This window comes from Silurus meridionalis, chromosome 8, assembly GCF_014805685.1.
Source record: "Silurus meridionalis isolate SWU-2019-XX chromosome 8, ASM1480568v1, whole genome shotgun sequence".
Classification (NCBI taxonomy): Eukaryota; Metazoa; Chordata; class Actinopteri; order Siluriformes; family Siluridae; genus Silurus; species Silurus meridionalis.
This window is the reverse complement of record NC_060891.1, coordinates 1,254,833-1,277,965: the sequence shown is the minus strand read 5'-3', so window position 1 is coordinate 1,277,965 and position 23,133 is coordinate 1,254,833. Positions and strand designations below refer to the sequence as shown.

Sequence of the window (23,133 nt, the reverse complement as noted above, 5' to 3'; positions counted from 1 at the left end):
AAATCCAAAAAGCCGATGATGCAGAAACACAAAACAAAATGGCGTTTCGGTTCCATTGACCTTGTGCTCGACTCGGCTCGGCGTTTAAATCAGGCCGTGTCTCAGAGAGCTCTGCAGCTAGATAACGAGCGGAACGGCGGTCTCTCCAGTCACGACGCGGAGTGCGCTGGAAGCAATTTGACCCCTGTGGAGCAGTTTTTGGGGCGTTGGGGGCCGTCTGCTGGGTGAGATGTGCAGGATTGATGTGTTGGAGAAGAGAAAACAGCTAAACGTGGGGTGGCATATTTGTATTTTCAGCCAAAAACTGACGTTTTTGACAAAAACGTTTTTCGGCCGAAAATTCGGTACATCCCTAATTTCCGTTGCAAAACCCATAATGTACTTGTTATAGCCACGTCCTTAACAAGAACCTTTTTGGACGCAGTCTCCGGTGTCCTAAAAGAATCTGTAAATTTTCCGACATCTTCAGGAGAGTTTCTGCTCTGAGGTTTCTCAGTAACATGGCACATGCTGAAGGTTATTCGTTTCAAAGAAAGAAGAGAAAAACCAGGCTGAAGAGGGATGATGGACTGTTTACACATCTGCTATAACGTGAATAAAAACAGGAAGTAACTCGTATAGGTCTCTAATATAAGGCTAACAGTTAGCATGTTCACCCTTGTAGTAATGCATTAAGCTATTATTAGCTCAAAATTCCGAGACTGAGGACAGTAATAATGCACAGGATATTAAGAAAATGTAAAAAACACACAAGTTAGGTTGTTGGAGAGTTTTAACTTCTGGCACTCATCAGAGTTCGTCACTCATCTTTTGTTTCTGAGTGGTTGTTTGAGTGAGCACTGACAGTGTGAGGATTGCATCTGCAGCTGCTGCACTCCTGCACAGTGCACACACTCTTACACACATCCGTGCAGAACATTCATTACCCTAGAGACAGTTGCCACTCCTGCATAGCTGCACAGTTCGAATTCTGAGGATGAGGCCAGCAGTGCACACAGCATGCTCCTAAATTCCTTTCGTTTATTACAGCAAGGCTCGACGGGACGCTGAATAACTCTCAGCTAATGAAGGGCCGAGTCTAAACCAGTGACCAGGCGTTCTGTGATAAGGATCATCCGGTTCCTCCTTCTCAGGTTAAAAAAAGCCCTCAAATATGAGCAATGAAGTGCTGTGAAATTGCATATAAATAAATCCCTGGCATACAATTATGGGTATAACTGTATTATTTACATGAATATACAGTTGTGTTCAAAATTATTCAACCCCCACTGAAATTGATTGTTTTGGTCGGTTTGACATTGATTATGATCATTCAGTCATCCTGCTTACAATTAAATCAAAGAGGCACGTGTAGGTCAGACAAATATAACATAACATTTATAATGAAATAACCACAAATGTCTTTTCTGAGCTCACATCATTATCAGTTTTATTCAACCCCCAAGTGACATTCAATCTTAGTACTTAGTACAACATCCTTTTACAGTAATAACAGCTTTTAAACGTGAAGCATAGCTTGACACAAGTGTCTTGCAGCGATCTACGGGTATCTTCGCCCATTCATCATGGGCAAAAGCCTCCAGTTCAGTCACATTCTTAGGCTTGCGCACTGCAACTGCTTTCTTTAAGTCCCACCAGAGGTTCTCAATCGGATTTAAGTCTGGTGACTGCGATGGCCACTTCAAAATGTTCCAGCCTTTAATCTGCAACCATGCTCTAGTGGACTTGGAGGTATGCTTGGGATCATTGTCCTGTTGAAAGGTCCAACGTCTTCCAAGCCTCAGGTTTGTGACGGACTGCATCACATTGTCATCCAATATCTCCTGGTACTGAAGAGAATTCATGGTACCTTGCACACGCTGAAGCTTCCCAGTACCTGCAGAAGCAAAACAGCCCCAAAGCATGATTGACCCCCCGCCATGCTTCACAGTAGGCAAGGTGTTCTTTTCTTCATAGGCCTTGTTCTTCCTCCTCCAAACATAGCGTTGATCCATGGGCCCAAACAGTTCTAATTTTGTTTCATCAGTCCACAGAACACTATCCCAAAACTTCTGTGGTTTGTCCACATGACTTTTGGCATACTGCAGTCGACTCTTCTTATTCTTTGGGGACAGCAAGGGGGTGCGCCTGGGAGTTCTGGCATGGAGGCCTTCATTACGCAGGGTGCGCCGTATTGTCTGAGCAGAAACTTCAGTACCCACATCTGACAAATCTTTTCTCAGTTCCTCAGCAGTCACACGGGGACTTTTCTCCACTCTACGCTTCAGGTAGCGCACAGCAGTCGAAGTCAGCATCTTCTTTCTGCCACGACCAGGTAGCGTTTCAACAGTGCCCTTTGCCTTGAATTTGCGAATGATGCTTCCTATGGTGTCTCTTGGTATGTTTAACATCTTTGCAATCTTCTTATAGCCATTGCCCTTCCTGTGAAGAGTAATCACCTGTTCTCTTGTCTTCCTGGACCATTCTCTTGACCTCACCATGTTTGTAACCACACCAGTAAATGTCTAGAAGGTGCTGAGTATCACAGTCATTTTAAAGCTGCCTAATTGGTGCTTATTAGGCTTTATTGCTGCTCCCTGATATCCACAGGTGTTTTCAATACCTGATTGAAAACACTTCATTGAACCTCTGTTCTTCAGAGTGGTAGTCTTTAAGGGGTTGAATAATTATGTCAATGAAGAATTCACAAAAGAAACATTTACTACTGTATTACAAAACTAATTGATGTCATTTTAGTTGCATATGGTTCTTTAAGAAGTCCTTGTAGGATTTCATTCTGAATACAATTACAAATGTACACTAAATTCCCTAAAACCATTTACAGCATTGGGGGTTGAATAATTTTGAACACAACTGTAAATGCACCGGATATATCAATTACATGTTTAAATGTAATACTGAAAGGTGTGGAATAAAAGCTAGGAGTGGTAGAGACGTAAACTTCTTGAGAAATGAGTCACTTGATAACCGTTATTCTGGCCACAGACACACATTTTCCTTATTATTGTTTTTATTTTTTTTACTGGATCAAATGAATTGCATTATTGACTGAAACCCTTACGGAAGAAGTATTAATTATCACACAGTAAGGCATTTCTTTAGGTCCTCATATGACACGACCCATTCTCAAGAACTCGCCCCCTCTACGCAAAAAAAAAAAAAAACTGGAAGCTGAAGTCGGCTCTAGCTGCAACTCGCTAGCATTACTGATGAGTCAGGATTTTTTTTTAAATGTTTTTAATTACATGCCAGGTTCCTGACTCACACGCTCGCAGAACTGAAGGAAGAATAAATAAACGGAAAGTGATTAGCTGCAATTTATTACGAATATACAGATTTATGTAGGGGAAAAAAAAAATATAATTTGTTGAAATCCTGTCCAACCTTTAGACTGGGGTTGCAAAACCTTTCATGGAAATTAACAGGAATATATAGGAATTAATGGGAATAAACTGGAAATGTACAAAATTGCAGGTGAGCCGTTAACAGGGAGCATAAATGTAGTTGGGAAAAAAAAATCTTGCAGAAAAATCTTTAGTAAAAACAACCAGACTTAATATAATTTCAGTTGAATTTCTACCTGCACATTCATCACTGAGGCCACGCCCCACTGTGTGTTTCTCAATAACATAACACAAACATCATTTCCTGAAAATAATGTAAAAAATGTCCACCTTGGCGTGCGTTCACGCAAATAATTCACTTGGTTATTTATTAAATGTATTTAATAATCATTGACTTGCATGACTAATACACTGCGATCATCTAAAGTACCAAAATCCACTACGAAAACACAGCCGGAGACCGTGTGAGCTTATAATCTCACGTAACCCCACATGCACATCACCTCAGCAGCGTAATCGTGGCATTATATCTGTCCGTGTGCTGCAGACTTTGAGCTGTGAGTAAGTATGATGGAGTATTGACACTGTTATACAGAGGCAGCTGTCAGTGTGAGTCAGAGGGGTGATTAAGAATCATGTCTCCCCCCACGTCTCCTGATCTCGTGACCGTGTGACACGACGTCAGAAAGATGAAGCGAGTACTTTCTCGCTCCGTCTCTCAGCATAGTTTTTAAAAAGAATAACGTTACGCCTCAGTTGTATGTAAATATTCAGCCCGTGAGCGGTGAGGTGACGCCGTGTTCACATCCTGACCCACATTACAGTCAGACGTTTCTCATTTCTCATTCTAGTACAAAATAGGTTAAGGTGCACATTTGTTTTGTCTTCGAGAGCAGGGGGAGCAAACTGTTTATAGATGCTACAACATTGGTAAGAACTAACACATTTTACTACGTTGAAGGTAACTTTTAACGGATAAAAAGTACACGTTGTTTGATAAACTGCAAACAAAACTGTGAGAAATTCCAGTGCAATGAAAAGAATTAAAAACAATCCAGGACAGACCACCCTGTCTTCAATTATTTTCCTAGAACAGCACTTGAGGTAAAATAAAAAAACATGTCGCACAGTCACAGGGAGCACCGAGCTTCATAAGTCAATGTGTTAAAAGACATCGTTCTGTGTACATCGGGAGCTGAGCGACTGGTGACTATTCTGAACACGTGTTACCACGTCTGCTATTCTGAGCACGTGCGCACCCAGTCCCCGATCTCACTTCCGCACCCACCCTCCTTGCCAGATTTGGCTCGAGGACTTCGCCCTCCTCCCTAAGCTGAAGATCCAGCTCAAAGGTCGCCGTTTTGACACCATTACAGAGATCCGGCACAAAGCGCTTCGAAAAGAAGACTTCCAGGACACGTTCCAGAAGAACACTGGGAGCACTGTATTGCTGTGCGAGGGGACTACTTTAAATGTGATGGTGTGTAAACATAAATAAATAAAGTACTTTCTTGTAAACAGCTAGTTTTGAAACTTTTTGATACCACCTCGTATATCATTGTTACAATGTATTTTTTCTGAGATATCAGAAGTATTGTAATGTCTTATATATTTTACTACACGCACGTGTCTATATCTATAGTATAAATAGAATAAAAAATATGCATAAATAGAATGCAGAGTATAATCAAATATCTGACAAAAAAAAAAGCTGAGCTCAGTGTGTAAAGCTCCAGGCTTCTGATCAGAAGGTCATGGGTTTAAGTTGACCTTGTGATCTGACCCTAGAATAAGAACAAGCTTGGCAAAAATAAATAAAAAAATTCAATGATTTCACTGCAGTGTACTTGTCTAAGTGACAAAGCCGTTCTTGTTCATTAATGTTTCCCAGCTTTCTTTTCTGAATCAGCTCTTTGATCCAACATTGTTATGTTTGCATCTATGCGAAAAGAAAAAAGGCAAGAAAATGAAAAGAAGGAAACCGCTCCAGTGAAGAATTAAGAAGCAAACTAGATTCGCCAGGCTGTGAATTATCTTGCAGTAAATCTTTACAAAAATTCAGTAATAAAAACAAAAGAACTCAATCTCTAAGCAGGGTTGAAGATGTGGTGAGATGTTACAGATGCTCTGAAGCAGGAGAACAGCTGGTCAGTATGGAGTCATGTCTGAAAACTTGATGCCTTTGACATGACTTCAAAATAGAAGATAATAATGAAAGAATTCAGGGAGATTAAAGGTCATGTTTTGTCATATTTTACAACATAAGATTTAAAGGTGCAATAAATTTTTTTCTGGAATATTTTCAGTTTTTAAATGTTGAGTGATTATTTGATTATTTTTATTTACCTGGCTGCACTGAGCACCTGCTGATTTCAGACTAAGAGAGGATTATAAGACGAAAAGTTTCTATAAAAATGAGAACTTTAGGAGAAGGTTAATCCAAATACAAACGTCTCAGATTTTTATGAGGTTTTTCCTCAGCCATATAACACACCAGTAGTAAAACCAGGACTTTATTTTTAAACACGTTACATATTTTCCAGGTTGTTGTATTAGTAAGTCTTTTAAAAACACCTATTGTGCCTTTAGCTACTTTATACAAAAGCCTGTTTATTTACAACGACGGAAATGAATTAACAGTAATGAAGCTACTTAAAAGAGTCTGATCATCACAGACCTGCTACAACACGACACAGGTGTGACAACACGAAGTACAACGAGACACACACACACACCTTAAACAAACAACGCTGCAATAAACCAGGACAGAAAAGAAAACACTAAAGCTTTTTAGTGCAGGCTTAAGAGCTCAACTCTACACCTATAGTAAAGAAAGAAAGAAAGAAAGAAAGATAAACAATTGTGTGAATAATTCAATAAAAAACTTTAATATTTAAAATACCTCACTACAATTGTATCTATTAATTAGGGCTAAAACAATTCCTCAATTAACTTGAGTAAGTCGAATACAAAAAAAAGCATTGAGACAATTTATTTGTTTCATTTAGTCGTTTTAGTTTAGTTTTAACTAATCATTGTGTTTCCCTACGGATCATAATTACTGACGCACCACCCACTAAACTCTGGAGCGCACTTGACAGGTAACACAGAAGAAGCTGCAGAATGAAAAAATGGAGGAACTGAGAGAAAACAGCGAGGGATGAGGAGAAGATTCAAGCCAAAGAAAACCACAGAAAGTTTCCAAAGTTGGGATCATTTCATACTAAAACTGAAAAAACTGAACAGTGCGTTTACCTTTTTTAAGAGTAATTTATAATTGATTTTTATATTTTAATTTATATATTTGTATTTTGATGTAATATGGCAATTAAATGCACTAAATGGGTTTAGTTTTCACAGATTGCAATTTCAGCAATAAAAAGGAAACAAATTACTTGTTCATTTAAGAGACTCGTCTTATTTGCTCTTGTATATTTAGTATTGCGATTTGATAAAGAAAAACGTACTTCTGATACGATTAATCGATGGTGTAATCGGTAGAATACTCGATTACTAAAATAATTAATAGCTGCAGCCCTACTAATTAATTTTGAATACATCACTACTAATTTTATATATTAAACTATCAGTTATTTTATACTGTTTTCAGCATCATTTATTTGTACCAATTTATTTTCGTTCAGAAGCACTTTTTAGAAATGTTGTACTGTGCCAAATAAAAATATATCTAAAAAAAAAAAATCACATTAGCATAAGGAATAGAAAATATGATATAAAACTTGAGAATATGATATAATAAATAATAAACACAAACGTGACCACTTTAAATGGACACCATCGTGTGAACTGCGAGAATAAAAAACGATTTCCTACAATCTGGACACTTTCAAGCACTAAAACCCATCCGAGTGTGTGGTACGAGGTGCGGAGATAAATACATTTATGCAAAGTCATGGAAATGATTCCCTTGAAAAGACAACTGGGAAGTGAGAAAGAGACTGTCTGATGTGACGGGTGGGCTGCCGTATGCTGTCTAACGCCCACCTGAACAATGAATATGAAGCGGAGTGTGCAGGAGGTGCGAGCGGCCATGTTGTGCCCATGTGAACCACGTCGTCGAAGGCATCTGGTGCGGCGTTAACATGGGCACGAATTCAGCACATGAACTCCGGTCTGCAATTAAACTGTCTGTTGCGTGAAGGCAGCAGGCGGCGCGTCCTTTTACTTCCAAGTTTAAAAATGGCTCCTTTTGTCCGCGCCGCGTCCAGAGAAAGCCGTAATGGTGCTCGCTTGTCTACTGCCATAAAACAAGCGTTTATGGCCAACAGATGCTAAAGCTACCTTCTATGCTCGGCTGTCTCACGTGGAGAGCCGTCTTTCGGCTGAGAATGACCTAGGGTTAACCTTACCCCCCGTCGCCATGGCGACAGAGAGATGAGGGGGAAAAAAAAAGGAGAAGACAGTCGGAGGAGAGTTATGTCCTGACGCATGGCATAGTGCTGCGTGGTTATACACAACTTTATCCCAGACACAAACACACACACCTAAGTGATCGCTGCACAAAACAGACAAAATTCCTTATTCCTTAAATATTTAGTTGCAATAAAATAAACAGCTGCCGAACCCACAAAAAATCTTCTAATTCTGGATTGTGATTGGCCAGAGGGTGTTCATTATTTCTCTTTTACAGCAGTATGGACATCAGTGTAGGTCTAAATTATGGATCAACAGACGAGTGTCATCAGTGATAAGGTTAGGGGTGTTTTAGTTTATCCAACATGCATGGAAGGAGACTCTGGTATCAGCTGGAACTTTTCCAGAAAATTAGATTTTTTTTTTCTTCCAAAAACGGCATCTATAATGGAGGTGAGAATAGGAGCTGACGATGTAAAATATGCCTTTTTTTCGTCCCATAGTGGGGAAATTTCTGAGATATAGCTGTAAATTAATAAAAAAAAAATAGTATGATGTGCACTTTTATTAATAAATTAAGTGCATAGGGATATAAAATAAACTCATTAATAAATGTATATAAACATTCTCTTCACATTGTGTGCCTTACACACACATTCTGTACTAATATAAACTCTCAACATTTGTTAATATATAAATATTCATTTATATTAATTATGGCCTTAATATTTATTTGCTGTACAAACATCCACATATATTTACATTCTATAGATATATTTGCACATTTATTGTCAGTTTGCACAAATGCTACTATTTGCACTTCTGGTAGATGCTAAACTGCATGTGTACCTGCACTATGCAATGACAAAGTTGTCTCTATCCATCTATACACTAATATTTACAGTGGCATAAAAGGAATTAAGCACTTTGTTTGGGATGAGTTGGGAACTAATGGACATGATCCTGTTGTGGATTGTTTTCTGATAACACCACCAGACATAATGGTTTTATTATTTATTTATGATGTACGTGATACAAGTTAATGCTGCCTTTTTCTCTTTATCCTCACGTGACCCAGCTGTAATTTCTGGTTCTGCAATCTGTATAAGGATCTAAAAGTGGAGGAACAGGGAAAGTCTTGGCCGTTTCGTACGGGCAGCAAGAAAGTGGAAAAGCTTATCTTGAGCCACCGAACGTAGCGTGCTAAATAGGGGCCAAGGTTACACTGCTGTGAGTGGAAACACTGTAGGGATCATTCCTCGTGTAATGGCCTGGAAAACAGCCGTTTCTACACAACTCGTTCTGGTCACGTGTCTGTCTTAATAGCTCACCCAGATATGAGTGTGTTGGGATTTTTTGGATGAAAACACTGCTCGGTTTAGGGTCATGTGACAACTTTCCGTGCCCCCTGCTACATCTGAACGAAGCAGGACGATGCCAATCAGTCTTAAACAGGTATTTGTAAAGTGGAAAGAGGACTGTTCCTGTATAAAATCGGATTTGTTTTCATCGCACGAAATAAAGACGAAACCGGTATAAAAACTCTGACGTGACATGAGCTTACCTGGAGTCGGCTTTTCCCAGGTTCCCGCTTGCCGGATGCAGGAAGGTTTGGTTCCCCTCCATCTCGATCACACATTTTGTGTTCAGGTCCTTTTCTGTTAATAAATATAAAGGCGAAACATGGATTTAAACACGAACATTTTACAATTTATGGGTAATAAATTAATATAGGCCTATGTGCTTGTTTTGGCTTTTCAAAAGAAAACCACCTGCAACAGATAGTATGAAAGAATGATAAAGTGGGGGCTGGGGACGACCTTTACGGATTACAATACTCCTGAAAACGAACAAACACTCCGAGAGTAAACTAAACAAAACTGCCTCCTCGAGCGATTTGTTGAATGACTGATGCAGGACGTTTTGTTGACTTGAGAGGTAACGAGGCTTAATGGCAGGACGTGTTAATTACAGAATGATTCTATAGCTGGAACTAAAACAAACAAAAAAAACAACAACAACATCCCGTTCGTCACATTCATCTAATTATCCCATCGGATATTGCATTGTCAAAGATTAAAAAAGTGGATACCAAGTAAATCATTCTTTGATTAATAAACTGTAAGGTTACAATGCCAAACCGCTGTGGTGTAAAAAGAATGAAAAACACGTCAGAACGTACAACTACTGAAAAATAATCGGTTTAACAATAATGCTGGTTCATCACACCACTTTGTCATAAAGCGTCCCATTAGAACCTTCCGTACTGGACTAGCAGTTGATGGTTCCTGGAGCAAAACGTTGATCAAATGCGATTTAATTATATGCTATTTAATATATAACCACCTGATGTCCCTGACTATTCAATGTAATTATGTAAAACACACGAGAATGTTTTTTATAACCGCATTCAAAACAGAACCATCTTAGTGACAAAAAAAGGAAACGATCGGTCTTTAACGTATGACCAGGAAAGTACATTCTAATTCTATTCACTAATAACCATTGTTGGTTTTATAGCGTATTCAGTGTTCTAGCAGCTCAGTGCTGGAAACTTGTAGAGGAAATGTCGCTGACTCAAAAATCCTTGGACACGGCACAAAACGGCACCAAAATGCCAACGAGCTGCTCGTTTTAAAGAGGAAACCTCGGTTTCCTGCCTCCTCCGAGAGCCTGGAGAAGGAACTGGGAGAGCGGGAACTGGAGGAAGAGCTGAGAGAAAGAACGTGTAGAAACATCTGATGTACTGAAAACTGATTATTTGTGGAATAAAACTGAGCGATCATTTTTCCAAAAAAAAAAACTGGTTTAGAGATGAACATTTTCATGAAGCAATCAGTAAAGCGCCGCCTCGTTGGTCACGCACCCTGTACACGTCACTCTGGTGAGCTCATCACTTTCCTGTCGAGTTGAAGCGTCGGGAAAATTATCGAAAACCCCAACAATTACCTCGCTCTGATTTCTTGATGTGAGCTGTAGGAACATGCTGTTATGCAACGTTAGCAAATAGTTCATTATGGCTGGCTGAGACTCCCTTCCTTCTTTTGTTCACACACACACACACACACACACACACACACACACACACACAGAAACAGAAACAAGGAGAGATCTGAGGAAGTAAGGCAAGGAGAGGCATCTATGTGAACTCTCGTCTGCTCATTATGCCCTGAACATATACACCGATCAGGTATAATATTGAGACATTATTCTAAGTGGTGAAGTTAAGAACACTGATTCTCTTCATCACGGCACCTGTTAGTGGGTGGATTTATTCATTAAGCAGTAAGTGAACATTTTGTCCTCAAAGTTGATGTCAGAAGCAAGTAATGATTTGAACGAGTTTAATAAAATTGTGACGTCTAGACGTCTGGGTCAGAGCATCTCTAAAACTGCAGCTCTTGTGGGATGTTTTGGTCTGCAGTATTCATTATCTATCAAAAGTGATCCAAGGAAGGAACAGTGGTGAACCGGCGAAATGGTCGTGGGCGGACGAGGCTCATTGATGCACGTGGGGAGCGAAGGCTGGACCGTGTGGTCCGATCCAACAGACGAGCTCCTGTAGCTCAAACTTGACAGGTCAGGACTGTTTTAGCAGCAAAAGAGGGACCAACACAATTTAGTCAGGTGGTCATAATGTTATGGCTGATCAGTGTATAGGAATAATAAAAAAGACCTACACAACAGCACATGTTGAAAGCTGAGTCTTAAATCAGTGCCTTGAGTGAGGGAGATTAGTTCGATCACAATGAGGAGGTGAAGTCGTCTTGTGACTGAATTTTACACACAAATCCACCATGTGACGAACTCGCACTCTGTGATACCTTTTATTTTTCTGAGTTAAGTGACAAAGTTCACCTCCCGGGGATAACTGCACCTCCACGTCTCAGGTTTACCAATAACACTGATGTATCTATTTGTTTTTCTTTCTGGGAAAGACCCAAAACTCAAAGAGCAAGCCAGCAGGCCAGAGCAGTCCTTTTTCTGCGCATAAGCATGATGACAAATCCCTTCCAATAAAATGATGTGAACACGACCCAGGGTCAGAGACCGACAGGTTTACGCAAATATTTTAACAAGTAGCACGGTTCCTGTGTCTGGTGCCGCCGAATTTCACGCATGAAAATTGCTGCTGAGAAAAAACGTTGATGTTAAGTGACATCATTTTGTTAAAGTGAGCACTTCCTCCAGGTTAGGGTGATGAATTCTGGGTAAATTTCTGGAATACCCCCTGTATACTGAGCCACTTAGTGGCAGTTAAAATCGATAAAAATGTAAGAAATATACATCTGCGATGAATAGATCATTGTTCCGATTTGAGCGCTAAAGTGACCCTGAACCCGAACCGTCTCTCTCTAAACACTCATAAATAACGGTGGCATTACAGGAACATAATTGGACCTCAAGAGCACAATAAAGGTACAAACGTACACCTTTCTACGTGACCCAAGGGTGTACGTTGTATTAACACCGTGTGTTGACCTCATTAATACGTGAGATTTGCGATCTGGTTCCTCACCTCTCCGGTTCATGGGTCGGACGCGGACGGCCACCTTGACATTCGAGTTGTTCAGACTGGTTTCTCCCATGTTTGCAGACCAACAGCTTTCACCCGCAAGAAGACAGACGTTAAGAGATAGAGAGAGAGTGATAGAGAGATCCAGATGCTTTAGAGATCCATGTCCATAAATCCCAAAATCCTTCGAAATTTATTTTGACATTTTAGCCTCCGGGGTGGCAAAGTCATGTAGAAGAAAAGAGGCCATCATGAGGTCAATCTGGGTTTCAGGATCTCCCAATTCACATTTTTTTTGTCTTGATGGAGATTTAATACGAAAATGAATAATCCTGAACCAGGAACAGGAAGGTGACAGTCTGACAAATCCGTGCCGGAGTGTCACCAAACCTCCACTGAAGATCAAGCAAGGCCTCTGGAGCTTCGTGAAGGTGTCAGAGAAGATCTTTAAACCCTCACTCACAGTGGACTCTCAATGATATTGCGAGAATGATCACTGAATTGACTCGAATATTATTTTATCATCTAGTGCAATACTGCTTTTCGTAATAATAATAAAAAAAGAAAAGTCATCAAACTTTTATTCTTCACCTTTCTTATATAAATATAAAACTATTTCTGCTCTGACAAAAGAATTCTCTCCGCTAACTCAGCCATGCTAGTCATGTCGATTATTTATTAGCTAGCCAGCTGACCGGTGACTAAACATACACCGCAAACTGGTGTTATCAATTTAATAAAAAGGAAAAATATATTTAAAAAAAAGCCTAAACAATACGATAAAATTTACAGACGATTGAAAAAAGCAAACGAAATATTACACCATGACAGTGTTAGGAATCGCCTCAGCTTAGCTTAGCGTCACACAGCAGCGGCGGCGTCGGCGGCGGCGCTGCCTGGCTAACGGACTTCATGATCAAATCCCCATAGCGGCGACACACGCGGTTCCATCCGACAGCATTCCATTAGGACTCTCCCGAAAGGACGGCCTCATGTTCTCTTGGTCCGCGTCATATCAAGGAAAATAAACGCTATAAAAAAAAGGAAGGAAGGAAGAGAAGCCCGGTGTATCAGAGCGCAGGGAAGCGGGGGAGAGACAGCCTGAGAATCCGGGACTGGCCGCTCAAATCACCTCACATATCAGCTTCCTCCCGTCAGTCATCAGGCAAAGATACGCCCCCTTACATCCGGGTTCTTATATCCGTGAGCGCTGGGCAGCGTTTGGCACCATCGCGGTGAGGTCAAATTAACACTGGACCTTACATGTCATTGTGGTGAGGTACAAGAAAATAAAAAGCTCTAATTTAACGAGTTATATAGATATATAATTGCACAAACCTCACACCATGTGACCATTAAACTAAAAAATTTAACAAATTAATCTAATGATCTGAACTGGAATATTAATTTACGTAATTAAACATATTGATATATCAATCATCTATTAATTAAATTACGGAAGTCCTAAGAGTCCATGCATTATAATTTGTTTTCTTTCTCCTTTTCTCGTGATCACGACTTGTTCCATAATAATAATAATAATAATAATAATAATAATAATAATAATAATAATAATAATAATAATTGTTCTCCATTTTTTCCACGTGCCCACTGCCACAAGTGGTTATGATTATTATCCTCTTTGCTGCATTGCTGCATCTAGAACATTTCTCGTGATCAGTAATTCATTTCTTCACTGCGTATTCGAAACTAAGTCGTAATAACAAGAAAACAACTTTTGTTTTGTCAAGATCACCAGAAAATTAAGTCGTGATCACGAGATAAAAAGAAAGAAAATAAGATTATTATGCATGGCCGCTTAGAATGTACTCAATATGATCATTATTATATGCTTAAATCTGACATTTCTTTAATGATATGCGGTACCTTTTTTTGTTACTGAATTTTTTTTTTTACGAAATTAATAATTAAACGTCACTCGCTGTCTTTTTATTTGAACTTTGCTGTACAATGGTGCGTAAAACAATAACAATATAAGACATTTATAATTAATCTAGAAATATTTATCAATATTTCATATATTCCTTAATATTCTGTTAAGATTTGTTTTTTAGTTTCTCCTTTTAGGACAACAAACAAATAAAAACTAATGCTGTGGCGGCATCTGCTGGTCAAATGCACTCACTACACCCTCTGCAGATTTAAAGTTAATCAGTTGCTGATGAGTTCTGATTATACTGTATATTTAAATTCAAAACAACTTTTGAGCTCCTGGTCTTTCTGACTGCATGTAAGAGTTTATTGTATAGTAATAATTGCCATCAAATATTAAATAACATGGCCATTAGGGTTGCATAAGCCAGTGCACTCTTAGTGCTGGTCCCAAAACTGGATAAATGGGGAGGGTTTTATTAGGAAGGGCTTCCAGCGTAAAACATGTGCCAAATCAAACATGCGGATCACGAATCAAAAATTCATAGTGGATCGGTCGAGGCCCGGGTTACCAAAGACGCTTATTGTTAGCCAACAGGGTACTGGTGGAAAATGGGCTACTGTTGGCCAAAGGATGAGAAAGAGAGGAGAAAGACTTCTACAGAGACGGCAGGAAAAGGAGAAGTGTAGGAGAGTGGAGGTTCGGGTTGGTACTTTAAATGTTGGTACTATGACGGATAAAGGGAGAGAGGGAGCTGATATGATGGAGAGGAGAAAGGTAGATATGTTGTGTGTTCAGGAGACCAGGCGGAAAGGGAGTAAGGCCAGGAACTTAGGAGGTGTTTAAACTGTACTATCATGGTGTGGATGAAAGAGAAATGGTGTAGGGGTGATTCTGAAGGAAGAGTACAGTAAGAGTGCAGTGGAGGTGAAGAAAGTTTCTAAAAGTGTGATGAAAATGAAGCTGGAAGTTGAGGAGGTGATGATAAATGTTATCAGTGCCTATGTTCCACAAGTGGGTTGTGAGATGGAGGAGAAGGAAAAATTCTGGAGTGAGTTAGATGAAGTGGTAGAAGGTAAACCTAGGAAGTAAAGATTGGTGATTGGGGCAGACTTTAATGGGTATGTAGGTGAAGGGAACAGATGTTTGAGAAGGTTATGGTAGGTATGGCTTTAAGGAGAGGAATGTGGAAGGGCAGATGGTGGTAGAGTTTGCTAAAAGGATGGAAATGGCAGTGGTGAACACGTATTTTAAGAAGATGGAGGAGCATAGGGTGATGTAAGAGAAGAGATGCTGGATGATTGGACTACTGCAGAAGTGAGAAGGTTGGATGGTGTGGAGATGGTAAAGCAGGAAGTGGACAGGAGTAGTAAGGAGCAAGTGAGAGCAGCGATTAAGAGGATGAAGAATGGAAAGTCGGTTGGACCAAATGACATACCAGTAGAAGCGTGGATCTGCTGTTGCGACTCCTAATGGGAGCAGCCGAAAGAAGAAGAAGAAGAAGAAGAAGAAGAAGAAGAAGAAGAAGAAGAAGAAGAAGAAGAAAATGATTAAATATCAAATAAATTTACTCTAATAAGATAAATATAAAACATTATCAATTAACTACTTAATTAATTGGTTGATTGACAAAATCTTATATTTTTAATTGTTGAAAATATATTGAATCGTTTTATAATGAAATGATTCAATATATATTTTCATATTTTTTTTAACAATTAGAAATATACGATTTTGTACTAAGAAACTAAGTACTAAGATATTTGTTATTATTTTATTTTAATGAATAATTATATTTAAAATGATAAATTATGAAATTACATGATAAATATAAAAATACAAATATATTTATTAAAAATATGTGCCAAAATGTTGTTTCAGATTTATGATGATCGTTTTTCAGAAAGAAAAAATCGAAAGCACCTAAAATCTGATGCTACAGAATGTGAAGTTATTGATGCACTAGATGGAGCCAGAAGCTGATTATTCTGTTCGTACCAATGGATAAATGCATACATGTATTACAGACGTGTGAAAAGTGTGGAAAAATGTAGTCTTTCATGGTTTTTGAGACACATCCGACCCTTACATCACCAAGTGCAATGTAAAGCGATGCAGTGGTGTAAAGCACGAGGCCACTGGAATCTAGAGCAGTGGAGACATGTTTTCTAGAGTGACGAATCACGCTTCACTGTCTGGCAATGCAATAGGCGAGTCTGAGTTTGGTGGTTGCCAGGAGAACGGAACTTGTCTGACTGCATTGTGTGAAGTGTAAAGTTTGATGAAGGGGGATTATGATGTGGGGTTGTTTTTCAGGATCAGGCTCGGCCCCTTAGTTCCAGTGAAAGGAACTCCTAATGCTTCAGCATAACTAGACATTTTGGACAATTTTATGCTCCCACCATTGTGGGAACAGTTTGGGTACGGCTCGTTCCTGTTCCAACATGACTGTGCACCAGTGCACAAGATAATGTCCATGAAGACATGGATAAGTGAGTTTGGTGTGAAAGAACTTAACTGTCCTGACCTCAATCCGATAGAACACCTTTAGGAGACTGCAATCCAGACCTTCTCATCCAACATCAGTGTCTGACCTCGCAAATGCTGGAAGAACGGTCAGAAATTCCCATGAACACACTCCTAATCCTTGTGAAAAACCTTCCCAGAAGAGTTGAAGCTGCTCTAGCTGCAAAGGGTGGGACTACATCGTATTAAACCCTATGGATTAAGAATTACTCAAGTTAATTTGCATGTGAAGGCAGACAAGCGAATACTTTTGGCAATATAGTGTATGTGACACCGTACCCTATCGAGCTCCATTAATAAACAAGTACCCCATGGGGTTCTATTATGTGCAAGCAAGTGCCCTCTAAGGTCTTTTAATTATAAAAAAAAAAAAGAATGAACTGCCAACTAAGGCACCCTTAAACCTGGAGTGTGTATTTCAGTGCCCTACAGGCTTCCTTCCATGCAAGAGATGAAATGGCCCTTTAGGATGCTTCTACACTAGAAATGTCAATGCCCTCCAGGTGCCCTCTACAGAACCTCTACAGAAATAAAGGGAGGGGAAAAAAATAAGAGCTTTGTAATAACTGCAATAATTCTGAATAACAAATCCAGACCTTTGCAAGCAGGAAGCTGAAAACGAGGCTTGAGTCACGGTGCACCTGGAATCACACACACACACACACACACATACATAAGTCAGATTTTCACTGAAATGTCAGTGTGTTTCCTGCACCGGTACGAGTCGAGCTGGCATTCAATATAGTCAAAAAATATACTTGTGCATCCTTTTTTAAGACATTTACAAAGGTAATCTAAAAAAAAGAAAGGGAAGTACACAATATTGGCAAAAGTTTCATAAGTACAGTATGTGATTTTTGAGCATTGAATTCCACAATTCCCAAAAGAGTCCCAATTTGCTCTTACGTTTCTCTCCAATATTCTGGGAAGATGTTTCACTAGATTGTGCAGTGTTCTTATAGATATTTATGTTCAGCCACAGGGGTGTTACAAAAGGATGTAGGTGAGGAGACCTGGAGTTTCCAAAGCTTGCAATCCAGATCTTCGAGGAGCTCACTTTGTGCACAGGGGCATTGCCGTGCTGGAACAGGTTCAGGTTTTCAAGTTTAAGTAAACTTTTTTCTTCTCCCATTAGGGGTCGCCACAGCGGCTCATCCGCATGTTTGATTTGGCATGTTTTTACGCTGGATGCCCTTCCTAACGCAACCCTCCCCAATTTATCCGGGCTTGGGACCGGCACTAAAAGTGGTTGGGGTCGGTTCCCTGACCGGGGATCGAACCCGGGCCACAGCAGTGAGAGCGCCGCATCCTAACCACTAGACCACCAGGGGAGGTTTCCAAGTTTAAGTAAATGCAAAATTTTATAAAGTACAATTGAGAGCCTCCAGCTTTGTGGTAAGAGTTTAGAAAAAACCCTATATAGCAGGAAAGGTCATGTGACCCAGTACTTTTGACAAAATAGTGTAATTCAGAATCACATAAAATCCGAAATAACCTGAAGGTCAGGTGAGATCAAATCCAGTGGTTTGAATGAATGTATTGATCAAATAATTGAATGCAAACATTACATACATTGATATTCGTAGCCAAGTAATTCAAAGTCACTTCCTGCAGCTCCATCAAGCTGAACATTTTTCAGTCTGGAAATTTGCTGGTTTGGAAACAAGCTGCACAGCTACACCTCTTTTCCATAAAAAAAGCAAGCGTTCTATAAATATATATGAATAGTTTATTATATAAAAACAACTGCAATTGGAATTACAATTATAAGTGTCATACAGTAGTTGAGGATTTGCTGTTACAGAATCCAACAGCGACTCCGACGTCTTGAACACTATTTATTTACATTTTAATTGTGAATTCGATTAAAAGATTCTCATCGCGTGACTCTTTTAGAGACAGGAAGTAATTATTCCTTTCTAAATACTCGCGGTCCTCTTTGAAGCTTGATAATTTAGTGTAAATGTTACGTGTTTTTAGTTCTCGCCGGGCTTTAGAGGGAGCCGCTGTGATGTGTTTAGCCGAGGCGTCCTGGGGAAAGGCCAACGGCTTTGAACCCTGTGACGCTGCTGTCCTCTTCCTCCTCCTCCTCTTTCTGATTCTCACAGCTCTACTGTCCACCATTAACCAGGCTCAGCTACAGCTGTCTGTTCTGTATAAGACATATTAAAGAGTATGGGTATGTAAAAACAGAGGAAGGGATCAATAGATATATAAGCATAATGCACTACTTTTTACACCCAAGCCTTCAGAGGTCTCCTTCCTAAATCAATCCATCTCTTAATAACATCATTATGACGCCAAGGCTATTAAAAAACACATAGAGAATCGCAGTAGAACAAAGCGCTGCATCACACACAGGAATCTCATACAGTGAGAATTCGCAATCTGATTGGTTAAAGCAATAGCTTTAGCTGTATTGGACATCTGGCTTTTCAATACGTATGTGGTCCTTCTCCAAACTCTTACGACAAAGTTAGAAGCACATCTAAACTTCACCCAAACCTGTTCCAGCATGACAATGCCGCTGTGCACAAACATATTAACATGAGTTAACCTATCATGATTTAAGAGATGTTCAAAGATGCTAACAATCACAGTGCTAACAGCTTGAAATACTACGCTCTGAATATCCACCAATGTTGAGATGAACTCTGGTTAAATTAATCAGCAAGCTGAGGACTAACCTGAGTAGATTTCTGAGATGATTCCTACAAGCACCAATAATATTTAATGCTAAAATTAGCCGATTAGCGAGATGAGCTAATCTGACCAGATTTCAGTGAGGATTTTTTTAATAAATGTTTTTAGTCGTTACATTAGTAATTAACTAGACAGCCAAATCACTTAACAAGATTTTGGGGCCAATCCAAAGCAACTAAAAAGCAACTAAAATGTTGTCATCATGTTCTATAAAACAAGTTAACATCAAATAAATCCTTATTATCATCATCTATTACAGAAAAGAAAAGTTTGATAAACTGCAAAAGGAACACGGCTTAATTAAGGCAGGATGTTTGCATGTTTCATTCAGTGTCTCTGAAGTGATTTTTCTTTATTATAATGCGTGATAAGGGATAATTTACTGTCTTTGTGCAGGGTTCGGTGGATTAGTGGGTCCGGTGTTGCTTATCGCAGGGGTTCGTTAAGATGACACGATTAAAGTAATTGTTCCGGCTGCTAATCAGACAGCAGCAGGCAGCAGAGTTCGATTTCACATGTGACACTTATTTACTCTCCGTGTGTGTGTGTGTGTGTGTGTGTGTGTGTGTGTGTGTGTGTGTGTGTGTGTGTGTGGAGGAAAAAGAAGCATGGGTAAACAGCCAGCCATTCTTTAAAATAAGCCATAGAAGGCTCTTGAGTGCCGTCATTGCCTACCAGTACCTACATTTTTACAATAAATTTTTTTTTTGGTGTATCTTGAAAACGCTTATTTGTTATAACTACTTATAACCACATCAGGATCGTATCACGCTCTTATGTGTAGTGTCTGAATCGGATGCTAAAATCTGAGGTTTGTGAAGCCGTGTTAGCTTTTAAAAGGCAGGACATAAAGGTTGAGGTCAGTAATATAAAAAAAAAAAAATTATTATTAAATAAGAAAGAAAAAATAACTTGTGGCTATTTGAACTATTGGCCCCCATGAGGAATATAGCTCTCTCTCTTTCTTCCTCTCTCTCTCTCTCTCTTTTGTGTGTGTGTGTGTGTGTGTGTGTGTGTGTGCATGTGTGTGCGTGCGTGCGTGTGTGTGTGTACATATAAAAAATTAGTGGCATCCAGGGAAGAAATAAAAGTACAATGTAGAATCAAATATAAAAGTACAGTGAATATCTGATTACTTTATAATTTAAAGTAGTGCCACGTGTGGCCATGCAACATGTTTTTCACGTCTGACTTCACGTGCAAAAAAGTTGAATTGAATGAATTTCACGTCTGAAAATGAATGGTGTCAGAGCTTGAACACTTAACATATAAAAGGAGAAAATCCTACATTGATACTAAATATAAAAAAGCAAAAAAAATCTATAATAAAAATAATAAAAGAAGTGAAATACAAATAAAACAAACAATTAACATTGACATCCATTTTCTATGAGGTGAGTTTGTAAGTAAAATTAACAAACCTCAGAATCTGAGAAATGTAAATAAGTGCATAAAAAAGTGAAAAACAGCATACATGTTTATAAGTAGAATTTAAAATATGGTAAATTTATAGTACTGTGGTTTTTGAGAGACACTTGCATGCGCCTTTTGTAACCTTGGGCATCAATGGTAGGTTTTGGATGAGATACATGTAGTGATGTTATATTTACTTGTTATATAAATGTGGGTTAAATTGTGAAAGGAATATTAATCCAACATGGCTCCTTTTCCATACTCGTGACACCATGTGATTCCGTCTGGACTGCGGCTCGGTGGAACCAACAAGACGATGAGCCGAAGTGATGAATACGTCCGAGTTCTGTAAGAGTTATTTAGAGAGCAAACAGTTGTTTGGAGTGTTTATCATGGAACCACCTGCCCAGTCACCGCACCTGAATCCTACTGAACTGCTCTGAGATGAACTGCATCACAAGAAAGAAATCTCCAGCTAATGAAGAACAATTTTGGCGAATTTTAAAAAAGGCACAGCAAAGTGTTTTAGCTGAATGCCGAGAGTGTGTAAAGCTGTTCTTCATTCTAAGAGAGGATTTTTATTTTATGAAAATAAAGTGGAACATCTGGACATTTAAAGATTTGTTTGGTCAAAGGAAATCTTCAGAGTGTTACATTACTGAGTTTCCACACTTTATCACACTGTATATTACAAATCAGTGTAATTCAGTGCAAAGTGTCTGGAATTGTTACTGTTCTCCATTTGATATTTGTCTGCTGGAATTCATCCTTTAGTAAACTGATTTCTGAAAGCATCTGCCTTTTTTTTGGTTGAAAGAAGAGACAAAGCAGGTGTGTTGGATATGTGTGATTACGCCATCAGCTGCAGGTGTGAGAAACAGAAACACACTGATTAGGGATTGTGATATTTAGAAGAACAGGTGGGGATTATGATCTTGGAACATTGTTTTGCTGTTCCAGAAGATTCTCTCGAGCTGAATGAATTTAATATGTGTGGAAAATATGGTTTATGACTAGTGATTAGCTCAGGAAACTCACCAGAGACCACGCAGTAAAAGAACACATTTTCATTACAAAATAAATAAATAAATAAAATAGAATAAAATACAGTTGGCACACATTAGCATTAGCATTAGCTGTCTGCCTACATTTAAAATTTCTGTTCTGCAACAGTATCGGCTAACAGCTAAGATAAACCTGACAGAATTTCCACAGATATCTTACTAATGCTCAGGGCTAACATTAACTAGCTAGAGAAGATATGCTATTTGCTAACATCAGCTAGCAAGTTATCATTTTAAAGTACATTAAATATTCAGTGTTAGCATTAGCCAAATAGATCTACTTGCAATATCCATCTAATATAACAGGATTTCTAAAAGAATTCTTAAGTATAACGTTCAGCACTTACAATAACCAGCTACATAATATACGCTAACAACTTGCATTAGCCAGCTAGCTAACATAAATTGGCCTGATTAGATAATGTAATGTGGAAATTGTTGTTGTGTAGAACCTGACAAAACTGCAAAGTTTAACCTGTTCAGTGAGCTAACTCCTAACATTAGCAAATTAGATTAGATGAGGTGACTGCAAACATAGCACATTTGTGAGAAAGCTAGCTAGCATGCACAATCCTGACAGGATCAAATTTAGGATATAGATTACTAACAAGCTTGATACACAAGGCTAAATGCTATCAATAGCCACCAAGAAAACATGAGTGAGCTTTAAAAAAACATTTATGTTAAGATTTTTTTATAAAAGTATAATAAAACTCAGGGTTCAGATTAGCCATCTAGCTAACGTCAGGTATTTTGTCAGGATTTTTGTGAGAATTATTGAGTGTTTAATGTAATTTGTTATAAATCAAATCGATAAGATGAGCTAGCTGCTAAAATACACCAGCTAGCAGACATGGACAAATCTGGCATTACTTCTGAAATGATTAATTTACAAATATTAAAAGTTTTATAAACATATATATATAGATTTTGTAAGAACTGTGTTTTTCCACTGCAGGAACCACGTTACACATGCAACAGCAAAAAAAGTGGAGTGTTTGGCCGAAAGGAGTCACACAAGAGGATCTCCAGTAGCAGGAGACTAAGCGGAGTCGAGCTGCACCGGATGATGAGACACCATTGACGTCACACTGATTCTGCCCATGTGTCTCTCACACACACACACACACACACACACACACACACACACACACACACACACACACATTTGTTAAGAGACACCCGCTGTTCTTTCTCTTTCCACACAGGGGGGAGCAACTTAACAAAGCTTTGCTCATGCCTGCTAATTAAATGCAAGGATCTCATATAATTAAGAGCAAAGCCCTAACACCAGCACTC

At 39.0% G+C, this 23,133-nt stretch overlaps 1 protein-coding gene across 5 annotated transcripts in view; it reads right to left on the bottom strand.

Annotated features, from left to right (window-relative positions):
* kif13ba (kinesin family member 13Ba) overlaps positions 1-13,427 on the bottom strand; it is a 35,267-nt gene extending 21,840 nt beyond the window's left edge. For 2 of the 5 annotated variants that reach the window (XR_006926776.1, XR_006926775.1), the window contains exons 1-2: positions 12,238-13,427; positions 9,283-9,376 (exon numbers count right to left, since the gene is read on the bottom strand). Coding sequence is in view for 3 of the 5 variants with exons in the window: in XM_046856600.1 (XP_046712556.1) it covers positions 9,283-9,376; positions 12,238-12,307 (164 nt within the window). In the remaining 2 variants the exon portion in view is untranslated. The remainder of the gene's footprint in view (positions 1-9,282; positions 9,377-12,237) is intronic. The other 3 variants (XM_046856600.1, XM_046856601.1, XM_046856602.1) reach the window with 2 other exon arrangements.
* Positions 13,428-23,133: the final 9,706 nt, after the last annotated feature.